Source organism: Thalia democratica, chromosome 5, assembly GCF_965202585.1.
Source record: "Thalia democratica chromosome 5, ktThaDemo2.hap1.1, whole genome shotgun sequence".
NCBI lineage: Eukaryota > Metazoa > Chordata > Thaliacea > Salpida > Salpidae > Thalia > Thalia democratica.
This window is the reverse complement of record NC_139169.1, coordinates 54,557,674-54,569,819: the sequence shown is the minus strand read 5'-3', so window position 1 is coordinate 54,569,819 and position 12,146 is coordinate 54,557,674. Positions and strand designations below refer to the sequence as shown.

General features: G+C 24.6%; 1 protein-coding gene across 1 annotated transcript; it reads left to right on the top strand.

The window, feature by feature from the left end:
• Positions 1 to 845: 845 nt before the first annotated feature.
• Positions 846 to 6,287, top strand: LOC145835968 (LIM/homeobox protein Lhx9-like). The gene is made up of 7 exons (XM_082943741.1): positions 846 to 1,164; positions 1,249 to 1,424; positions 1,495 to 1,664; positions 1,810 to 2,011; positions 4,397 to 4,481; positions 4,584 to 4,750; positions 5,283 to 6,287. The coding sequence occupies exons 1-7, from the start codon at positions 951 to 953 to the stop codon at positions 5,583 to 5,585; spliced, it is 1,317 nt and encodes a 438-aa protein (XP_082799867.1). The 5' UTR covers positions 846 to 950; the 3' UTR covers positions 5,586 to 6,287.
• The last annotated feature ends 5,859 nt before the right edge of the window (positions 6,288 to 12,146 follow it).

Here is a 12,146-nt window from a genome sequence, read left to right as displayed (position 1 = left end):
AGTTTTTAGATTATTTCTGGTAGTCTATGATAACTTTATTAGACTAATTAGTTACTTAATTTTTATAGCTGTAGTTTTATAGATATTGATTAAGTAATGAATTCAAAATTTCTAATTAAAAAAATAATAAGTTATGATTCTTCTATAAGTTATCAACTTAAAATAAAAAAGTTTCAATTAATTTTATACATACTTAAAAAAAGTACACTCAAAAATAGTTTTAGTTTTTAACGGTTAGAATAGTTGATTTTATCTAAATGAAATTAAATTCATATTTGTCAATTGTGTATTCAATCGTGATTAAAAACAAGTTGTTGATAAACTTTGTATCCTTATCTATTTATAGCTTTCTTCTAAAGTAAAGAGAACTAAGTTTTTAAAACTTTCATTTAAACTTTTTTTTACTTGTTGAAATAGAATACAGATATCTCATGTTCTGTATTTTGACAACGTTTTTTAAAATTTATTTGCGGTAGATAAAAAATTCTTAAGGAACTAAATATTCTAAGTACTTTATAATACAAAGTATTAAGATATTTTTATCAAATACAAATTACTAACGGAGATTTCTTAAAAGTAGTTATAAAATAACATTATTTTTAAGTTGTTTACTTTTTACCGAAAATAATAGTTTAAGTAGATCCTAAAAGCGAAAGATTGCTCAAATCAATGTTTAAACATTTAAATAGGGTTTTTAAATGAGCTCATACTAATTTATAGCTTTTGACACATACTTTCTTGAAAATTCTAACTTTGTTTAAGATATTTCTTATTTAAAATTTAGTATTTAACAGATTTAAGTTTATTGATATAATTACTTTTGTTTTAAATATAAAGTAAATTAAAATGTATATTATTTTTTTCAAAACTTTATTATTCTTTTTAAGGTTATAATATTAAACTAAACCAAGCATTAACCGATTTTTGAATACTACTTGTTTTATTTAAAAATGCTAGTAATGGAGTTTGCTCCCTCAAATTCGATAAAAGACTGGGTGTTTTCTAGTAAAATAAAAAACTTTTATGATGAAATTTTTGTTCGTGATAAACATTTAGATAAAAAATTCAATGAAAGTTTATCACAAAATCAAATAAATACTGAAAAAAGTTTTACCACGGTTAGTGGTAATCAAGAACTAAATCAATCTTGTCAAGTAATAAAAGGTATAAGTTTTTTAAGAAGAAAAAAATAAAAGTTTTATAGTAGTATAAGCTTTGACTAAAAAAAAATTATTTTTTTTTATTTAGAAGGCTGGAAATACTTACAAACATGCGATATCCGAAACTTTCAACCAAAATGCATGCTCATGTGTCATCAAGAAGTCTCTTTTAAACCTACCGAAGAGGATTATAATCACGTAATACAAGAACATACTAGTTGCAAAGAAAAGGTGAAATCAGAAGACCAATGCGTGCAAATAAAAGTCAATAAAAACAATTAAATGGACTAGACTTTTTAAGCTTTGTAATTTCTTATTGTGTTAATTTTTGTAGACATGTCATGCTTGTGGAGATTTTATAAACGACAAGCAGTACGTTTCCATTGAAAATTTACGCTTTCATGAAAAGTGTCTAAAGTGTTTTGAATGCGAACGCAATTTAACTGTGGATAAATCTTGTTATTTCAAATTTGGTAGAGTTTATTGCAAGCAAGACTACTTTAAGTTTGTTTTTTTCTTATTTATACTTCTTCGTTTAAATGTTATAATATTAATTATAACACTAAGGCAAAGTCTGTTACAAAAAATTTTAATTCTACCATAGCTTAACTTAGCAAATAAGTTTATTTTAATATAACATCCTTTACAGTTTGTTCCATAAAGCATGGTGTAATTTTTGCAAAGTCCGGTTTTCATTCGGTGATAAAATTTTCAAGCTTGGCGATATAAAATACCATGATAATGAAAAGTGTATGACATGCACTAAATGTGAAACTTCTTTAAAAAAAGGAGATTTTTGCCTGGTTTATAAAAACAACCGACTTGTCTGCCACGCTTGCCATATCGCATTAGTTAGTTAACAGCTTTTTTTTATAGTTTTTACAGTTAAATAAATAAACTGTTTATAGTTAAAAAGCTGTATAGCAATTGTCTGAAAACTAAATAATTAATATTATTTTCAGTATACCAGTTATCAATAGCAAAAAACTCTATGTACTAAACTACAAACAGTTGTTATAGCTTATTATTCGCTCAGCTTTTCTTCACCAAAATATTTTGATGTTAAAAAATTAATACTTATTAGTAGATATAGCTAAAGCATGGTTATTACAAATTTTAAACTTTTATGGATTAGAATCACACATATTTTTTTAGCCTTTAGCTACTGGTTTGTTTTTTCTTTTCAACTTATTTAATTTACAAACGCTAATAGTTTTAATAATGAATGAGAATAGTTTTTACTGTAATTTGAATTAAACAAACTGTTATAACTATAGTTTGCGACTATATGAAGCCTTTGTAATGAATAAAGCATTAAAATATTTACAGAAAAAAAGAGAAATATAAAAGTAAAAAACATAACTTACAAAACTATAATTGTCGTCTTCATATTAGTCGTAATGCAATATCAATATTAGCAGTTTAAATTATTAGTGTACACTGCACATACGATTTTAATTTAAAAAAAAAATATTCATAAATCAACCACATATTTGCTTGTTTGTCTCTTTTAGCCTAGAATACCTTTTTGTTATATTTATTTTATCTAATTTTGGGGAAAGTTATACAGCAAAACAACGAAACATTGAGTTTATTATTGACCTAGTAAGTTAGTTTAACTTTAAATATTTAAAAATGTAAACCGATTAGTAAGCGTTTTTAGCAAGCTTTAAATACTGTTAAAACTAACAAAGCATTTGTAAGTAAACTTAAAGCTTAGAATAAAAAGTACCAAAAAAACTTTTTTGTTTTCAAACTGTAATCAACTACTATTATGCTAAACTTAAAACTTTAAAACTTCATACTTCAAACACTCACATTATAAGATTTTCTAGCCGTATTTAATTTAATTATAAAATAGCTTTAAAGATAACAATTTTATAGCTCAAATCTCATACAAATTGATTATTATGTATTTATTTTTCAAACTTTTCTGTACTTATGCTTACAATCTTGTTTAATCCTTTTACTATAACTATTCACGATAAAGTTTTGTTTTTAAAGCTTAAACTAAATATATAAGTTCTAGCTTTTGTAAAAGTTCTGGTTTACATCTTAAAACTATAAGAAATAAAAATACTTTTCTATTAATACAAAACTAAACAAATAAAACTTTTTTATACGTTTATTTTCGCATTTAAAGTTTACAAAAATTTAATTAGATTTATACGTCAAGCAGTTTGAAAAAAAATATTTTTAAGTCGATAAAACCAAACGTGTAAGATTAGATAAAGTTTATGTTAAACATAAATTAACATTTAACTTATATTAAAGAGTATACGCATATAACTTTTTAATCTACTTTTACTTACTTCACAAGGTGTTTATATTATATTTATTATATAATTAAAATGATATTATTGATTTCATTTGAGATTTAAGTTTTAAGTAAAACTATTATATGTAAGTACGATTATTTTCTAAATACTTAAAGCTGTTTTTTTTTCAAATAACTTTTAATATAGTCCTGTACATGACGTTAAACTGTTTTGGTGTATGACTCGATAACCAAAAGGTTTTTTCGTGCACTAGGTTTTTGGACCAAGCTTTTTGATTTTTTTGTCGTTCAATAAAAATAACAGTTTATTATTAAAAATATGTATAAAATAAAAAATGTTTCGATTTAACTCATAAAACTTTGTTGTATATTATTTTTTATCATATTATTTTTAATTTTATTTTTTCAAGTTTAAATTCTATAAAGAAAAAGATTATATTTTAAAGTCATACAAAAGATTATTTATAATATTTAGCTGGTTTTTTTGGTTTTAAAATTAATTTTGTAAATCTCAAATAATTTAATTTATTATCGAACATTTAAGTTACTTGACAATATGCATTTATAAGCAAGTAAGTTTAAAACTGTTTTTATATTAATATTTATTTACGATTTTTTAACTATGTATACAATTATTCATTTGTACTTATTTTAAAAATTTTATACTCAGTAAAAAAGAATTTAACGGTAAGTTCTTAATACTTTTATAAATATCAGTCATTATTTTTACTACACATTAAAAGTGAGTAACTTTTTAGTATAACACTATTCATTTTTTTTTTACTTAAAACTTTCAGACTTAAACTCAAACCAAAAATAATTAAAGCGATTCTAACTTACAAACTGTAGAACTCGATCACTTTTTTCTATTTTAATTGTTAGGATAATACTTTGCTTGTATAGTTTTTTTTTAAACAATTTTAGAAATGATAACTTTAATCTAAAAAAATTCTACCAGAATCACGATTTCCAAACTGAAGACATTTCTATCGAAAAAGTTGAAGGAAGCTTTCATAAAGTTTCAAACTACCAAGCAAGCATCCGTTAGTTATTATAATTAATATAAAATTAAATTAAGTTATAAATAAAATTAAATGTTTTACTCCTACAACTTATTTTCAATCAAAGTTTTATAACTTTTACAGACAAACATAAACGTAATGGAAAATCAAAAATAAAAAGAAATCGGACTAGTTTCAAACCAGATCAACTACGACAAATGAAAGAGTACTTTAAAGGAAATATGAACCCTGATTCAAAAGAATTGAGAGAACTTGCTTTTGAAACTGGACTTAATAAGCGAGTGTTACAGGTAATATAATAAGCTGATAGTTAATTAAAATTTATTATCTTAAGTTAAAAAGTTTTTGAAGCAATATTTTAAAAGTGTACTTTAAAAAACTAAGTAATCTTATACCTATTTTACAACTAGTTACTTATTAATTATAAAAAGAATAACAATTAAGATAAAAGCACTTACAAAATTGAATTACAGTAAAAACTTGAAAAAAACATTATTTTTAACTTATATAAAATTTTAAACTAACATAATAAAGGTACCATAGATCAACTAAGTTTGTAAAAATATCAGAAGATTTATAGTTGTTAAACACGAAAAATAAATCAACGCTCATAAACATGGTCAAATTGCCTGATATATAAAAAGATCTTACGGTCATCGTCCACATGAAGCTTTTTGAGCTATATAAAAACAAAACGACTTTTTTAACATTAAAAACTTGAGCCTCAAAATAATATAAAATAAGAACATGCATTAAAATCGATACCAAGCTAAACGCAACACATAACTCAGTACTATTTTTGCATAAAATATTACTGAACAGGTTTGGTTTCAAAACTCGCGTGCAAAACATCGAAAAAGTTTCAAAAAGCAGCAAGGGGGTTTTGAAATAGGCCACGAAGCGCAAAGTTCTCACCGCAGCCAGGAAGCAAATTACTCTATGCCTGTAAACATTTCAAGGTGGCTAGAATCGCCCGAAGAAAGCACAAGCTCTCCTAACTCTGTCGGTGATGTCGAAAACTTATTTTTGGGCTTTGAGAAGGAAAAATCTTTTTTTCATTGTGAGGAATTAAACAGAGATTTTAATTCTATCAGTAGCGACTCAAACTCATTTAAGAAGAGTTGAGTCAATATGTATTAAAATAAAAATAATATTTAAACAATTAAATTATTTTTTCGACTTCTTACTTCATTAACAGTTCTGAACGTTTCTAAAACTACAACATTGATTTTTAAATCTAAAATGAAAGTTTTTAGTTTTTTTTTACACTGTATATTTTATATCTTAGTTTATAGCGGTATGGTTGTACCAGTTACAAAGTTAAACTAATAAAAATGACGTTGGCTATTTTTGTAAATACTTTTAGTTTCTAATGTTTTTTAGGCGTTATAAAAACACAATTTCAGAAAAACACGCACTATTTTTAATAAAACATTTTTATTTTCTACTAAAAAGTTATAAATACTATAACTGGAAAAAAATTACGATTATCGACTACAATTTAAACTTTGTAACTTAATTGTAGCAAAGTTATTTTTATATTTGAATTTTTTTTAAAGTTACCCTTTTTTAAACAAAATGTTTATTACAAGCTATAAATGTCAATAGCTCAACTCTGGTAGGTTTTTCTAGTTAAATTTCGTTTTAGTTAGAAAAAATGCCTAGGCAAAGTATTCAAAAATAATATTTTATTTAAATTTTACTTAATTATAGTTTTTAATCAAGACTTCAGCTTTGTTATTAATTTTTAGCATTAATTGTAATAACTTTAAAGTTCGGTTTATATTTTATATATAGTTTTTTTTTTGAACCGACTGTTTATAAAACTACTCAATATCGTTTTTTGTAAGATTTTTTTAAGACTTATAAAAAAGTTTTTTTATTTATAAAGTGTAGTTGATTGTCGTTTTTAAAACTGCATTTTAGTCTCACTGTTTCTTGTGTATTTTCGCAACTAATAAACTTTAAATACTAAACATTTCAAAGTTAACGATTCAGAGCTATTTTTATTAAAATTAAGATAAATAATATATATTTTTTTACAGTTTATCCGTATGTAAAAATCCTTTAAACTAGACTACTATAGTAAACATTATAAAACATAAAATTATTATTTTTTTACAAAGCAAAGTATTTATATCGACTGTTTGTATATAAGATATTAAATTTGAGTCATTTTAAAATATTTATTTTTACTCTAAAGCAGGGATCTGCCAACTGCGGCCTGCGGACCAGAATCTGTGGCTCCCGAGGTACTTTTAAGCAAAAAGCATGCTTCTTTGAAACAATAAAAAGATACTTTTTGTGTAAAAGCTTAGATTTAGGCTCTTAATTTTACAACAAATTATTAGTAGGGCTCTTATTTTGCTTATTTTAACACACTTTTTGATTTGAAATGTTTTTTGTATAGATTACTATTATTAATTTAAAATAACTGCGGACTGAACTTTTTATACAGTGCAGTCCGCGAGAAACATTTCTGAAGAAAACTGGTCCGCAACTTATAAAAGACTACCGACCCTTGCTCTAAAGTAATATTTAAAACGAATTAAAACTCGAACTAAATATATAATGAAGTTAGTAAAAATATAATAGCTTCATTTTTACATTTAAATAATTTTTAATTTCTTCACTCAACTGTTTATTTTAATAGAGAGTTACAACGGAATTATTTTTTAAATACAGTCTGTAGCAGTAACGACGCACGGTATTTAGTTAGGTTTTCTTTTGAGCAATAGTTTACAAGTGTTTTAAAAATTTCTTATTTTAATATTTTTCAAACAATTTGTTTAAGATTAGAATACTACAATTACAACAAACCGTTCATAAACAAAAGTTTTAAAAAAAAAACATCAACAGTTTTATATTAATATAATAGAATTTAAATGTTTTAGCTTCGAAGCCTCCATCCCACGCGACGCCTCAAGCTTATAGTAGTGGTCAGGGGCGTAGCGTGGGGAGGGACACTTGCGCATGCGTGCCACCCAAAAAAAGAAAAGAAGTAAAAAATAAGAATGTAATATCTTTATCGTTTATTGTTTATTTTTTCTGCTTATTTTGCCTTTTTTCAACTATGTTTATCTAGTATTCGGAAAGTTAAACGAAATTTTGAATACCAATTAGTGACAACTTAGGAAAATTACCCAATATACTGATTCGGTGTGCAAGCGAAAGTACACACCGATGTTGATGAAAAACTCTATAAGGAAAAATTTTATAACTTCATTAACTTCATAAGAACTTAGACTCAAAAAGTACGCAACTAATTAGTACACCGCAGTAGTATAACCTTATGACAGATTTTTCTACAAAAAGTTTACAAAAATACGTCATGCTAAAGGAAAGTTAAACAATTTTACAAGTTCTTTTTTATGCTGCAATAAATGTTAAGACTACTGCTAGTTTTCTGATCTTTGTTTTTAAACATACAAGAAAAAGCGTGTCGGCCTATGAGAAATAAACCTTGTTTGTGAATTTTATTTTAAACAAATACAATCAGATAAATTTAATTTTAAAAGTATACTTTTAACTATTTTACACAGCTGTAAAAAATTTAACAAAAGTAATAAAGTTGGTCTATTTTAACATCTGTGTAACTTTGTTAAAATTATGTGCAATGAGGTGTTGTTATCACTGTTGTATTGTATATTATAGAGTTTGATATTTATTTCGTAAATTAAACAGATACTTTCGTTTTATTAAATATATTCATTTTTAAATATATATAGTTTACTGTAAAAACAATTTTTTTTTAGTAAGTTTACATTTGTGCAAGTATAAGTGATTCTAATGAAATTTACACTTTTTTTAAATTGTATAACTTTGTAATATATAAGTATTTTTTAAAACTATTACTTCGAACTTGTTTTACTTAATGAATTTATTTCAATTATATTACTTATAAAAAGATCTTTTTATAGCTAATTACAAAAGTCTTAATTTGGGGATTTTTTCAGAAAAAATTTGCGCAACCCCTGAACAAAATACCACGCTACGCCACTGGTAGTGGTACACAAGCTACGACCTGGGACAAAAATGTGCTTTTAGTTTGATACTCAGTAAACAGAAATGCTTATCAAATGATAATTTTATTGCAGTTTGTTTTTAAAAACTTTTTTGTACTAAAGTTTTCAAAATACGCAGCTCGAAAAGACTTTTTTTGTTAATAAGTAGGCTTGCCCACAATTACATAGATTCTTTGATACTGTTCATATCATCAAAAACAAACATAGTACAAAAAATTGTAAAACATATCTTTGTTTACCGATCAAACCTATTTAAATACATTGCATATGAAAATTTTAGGGAAAAATATCATATACAAAACAAAAAAAAGCTAATATATATGATTAACAAAGTCTTTGTACCGATTTTCTATTGATATGCAAATGAAAATGTAAAACAATTTTTACCTTTTTACACAGTTATCTTTACTAAACAACTGAAGAAAAGTTGTTTTATTAATAAAAATTGTTTTTATTGTAATATACTAAATTTTATCTAGAGTATACTTTGATAAGCTTTTACTAACTTATTTCTTATTTGTGTTTAAAAAGCAAGTTTATTTTATGTTTAAACTTTAAACGAGTTAATACTTTTTGCATGTTGTGTTTATAAAGGAAAAACTATTAAAAAATTTATCGACGTTCTAAATCTTTTTTTCTTAAGAAAACTTAATGAGCATATTAAAACTTAAGTTTACCTAGCAGTTTACTCTAAGTGAGTTGTAATGTTGATCATAACACGTTTACTTATTACTATACTCTAACTAAGTTGAGTGACTTAGAGTAAGCAAAAAGTTTAAAAAATTGTTCATCTACAATGTGTTGCTAATTTTTAATCATTTTATCAGTTTATAAAACTAATATAAATTCATAAATCACAGTTACATACCTTTTTTATACTTGCACATTACTCAATAATTTGTTTCACATAAATTCTTTGTTGTGGTATTACTGCAAAATGTAGTCTGATAAGCGAACACTTTTTAATAGGTTAAAGTTTTTGTACGGCTTATTTAACTATTAAAAACTTACCAACTATGAACATCTTAAATTTTTTAGACGTCATTTTTGGATGTTTAAAAAGAATTTTAATTGCTTTAACTTTTAATTACATGGTATTTCAGCATCCAATAAATTCTAAGATCAAGATAAACAATTTGATTAAAAATAAGATGGCGAGGATAAACAGTTTGTTTACGTAATACTTCATTCATATGTATCTTTACAAAAGTTGTAGTTATTTTGAATACATTTAATTAAAGTTATTTTAAAAATTTTCATTTAGGTAAGGGCCGGGCAACGTACATCACGACAGAAATACCTGACCCGCAACGTATTTTTTAGTTTGAAAATAACTTGTGCAAAAAAAATAAAACTGAGCTTTTTTGTAGTAAATGTTTTAAAATGTACTTTTAATTCCGCTTTCAGTACACAGTAGTGTTTATTTAATAAACTTTTTATTCAAACCCCATTTTATTTAGTTTAATCTTAATCTTTATAGTTTAACTTTAATAACCTACGCGGCCAAAAAAAAGTATTACCCTGGCCCGCAAAAGACCTTCTTATGTAAATCTGGCCCGCCAACTAATCTAGATCTGGTAATGTTGCCTTAGTTTAGATTAGATGACTTTAACTCATTTTATTTTTTGAGTTTATCTAACTTTACATTCAGCCTGTTGGACAAGTTTGAAAATTTCTTAAGTAATTTCATTTTGTTTATATTTTCTAAGACTAAATTTATCATCATACTTGTTTTGTCTAAAGTATCCAAGTTAATAAACGTTATTGGACGCTAATAATAGTTTTGTTGTTAATAAACATTTTCATTTTTATTGTCATTTTAAATAAAAAGTCTTTATTATTTAAAACGATTTTGGTAAAGACAAAAAAATCACGAAAAAGATTTGAGAACACACAGCTAAGGGAAGATTTGAGATACTTAAAACCAAAATATTCTTACTGTCATTTTTATTATAAACTGTTTCATTATATTATATTAAAATATCGTTTTTTAATTTTAACTTATTATTACGCAATAATATTTATAAAACTTTGTATAGAAACAAAAGTGTAATAAAAATGCATCGTTTAAACTTTGATAAAAACTTAAAACTCTCTACACCAACTTAGCCCAATATAATGGATTTATCAGTTTGTAATATTTGTTGTAAATTTTACTCAAGCCGTTCGGCTCTTAAAAAGCACTGGCTACAACACATCGAAGGCTCAAAATACTCATGTCTTTTATGCTCAAAAAATTTCTTGTACAAAGCATCATATGCTAAGCATTTAAAATACCATAAATTAGATCCAAAAAGAAAGTCATTCATGAAAAAAAATAAATCAAAAATACAATTTAAACGTAAAAAGAACAGCTCTAAAAGCAATCAATGTGCAAAAAAAGTTTGTAAAAAATCTAACGAAAAAGTGTTAAGAAACAAATTCAAAAAACTGAAATGTGAGCTGTGTTCATGGATTTGTAATGATTATAGCTCAATGAAACAGCATGTTATAGGCCATGGAGCTAAAGAAATTATAGGAGATAGGCCTTCTACAACAAGGTTTCTTAACATATATAAAGCAAAGACTTACGTAGTATTTCACTGTAAAGATTGTAACTTTTCTTGTGAAAAGCGTAAAGATTTATGGAGTCATCTCAAACAGCATATCTTAAGAATAAATGTCAACAAAATCAAGTGCAACCAATGTAAATTATATTTCTCAAGTATTACAGAACTAAAAATGCACATGAAAAAACACCTATCTACATCAAATCAATGTTCAGACTTGATTGAAAAAGAAAAAAAGTATTTTTTAAGAACTTACCAGTACCTTACAAATTTGTTTCACTGCAATGAAGCTTTTGATTTATAATAAATTTTATTATTTATGTACAAATATTTGCATTATATTAAAACTTCTGTATTATAAGTATGTAGAATTGTTAGCTTTAGTTCTAAAAGATACTTTGTGGATAGTACTTAAATGTAATTGAGTATCAAACGGTAAACTTTTTTTAAAGTTCTTTATAACATGTATAATTTTTTATATAAAATAATTAACATAATACTTTTCATAGTACTATAATTTCAATTTATTAATTAATGCTTGTTAATTTATTTCATTTTAAATTGTGAGGGATCAACATTTATTGTAGCTTAGCTACTAATAGTTATCAAAGTAAAATATTTATGACTTATACTTATTAAATACAAATACTCTTCTTCTTTATATTCTATTATTTGCAACACTAATATTTTACAGAACTCCTTGAAATTGTGTAAACTGCTTAACACAGAGAAACGTACATCAATTAAATAATGAAAAGTACTGTACAAACTAATGTTATGATTGTATCTTAAATACACATGGCTTTCAGCTAGTTATAATCTAGCAACTATGCTATGTAGTATTTATATATTAGTAAAAAATTAACGTAACTTCTGTTTTATTATGTGTCAATAGTTTTTATCAAATTTGAAAAATTCATTTCCTAAAATTAGTTGTAGAAAAGTAAAACCTTTTTTTGTTTTTATTAATAAATAAAATGATTATATACTTAAAATACTTTGTTTGTTTTAGTTAATGGATTGAACTAGAAAAAACGTAAACTAGTTTGAGTTCTTTCCGCAGTAGAAATTAATTAACAGAAATAATTCCAAAATATATATATAACTAATAT

What these genes read in the sequence shown, in the direction of transcription:
- LOC145835968 (XM_082943741.1), top strand. Translation starts at nt 951, where the DNA reads ATGCTAGTAATGGAGTTTGCTCCCTCAAATTCGATAAAAGACTGGGTG. An exon ending in TGCAAGCAAGACTACTTTAA is followed by an intron (nt 1,665 to 1,809) that starts GTTTGTTTTTTT and finishes CATCCTTTACAG; the next exon opens with TTTGTTCCATAAAGCATGGT. An exon ending in TTAATAAGCGAGTGTTACAG is followed by an intron (nt 4,751 to 5,282) that starts GTAATATAATAA and finishes ATTACTGAACAG; the next exon opens with GTTTGGTTTCAAAACTCGCG.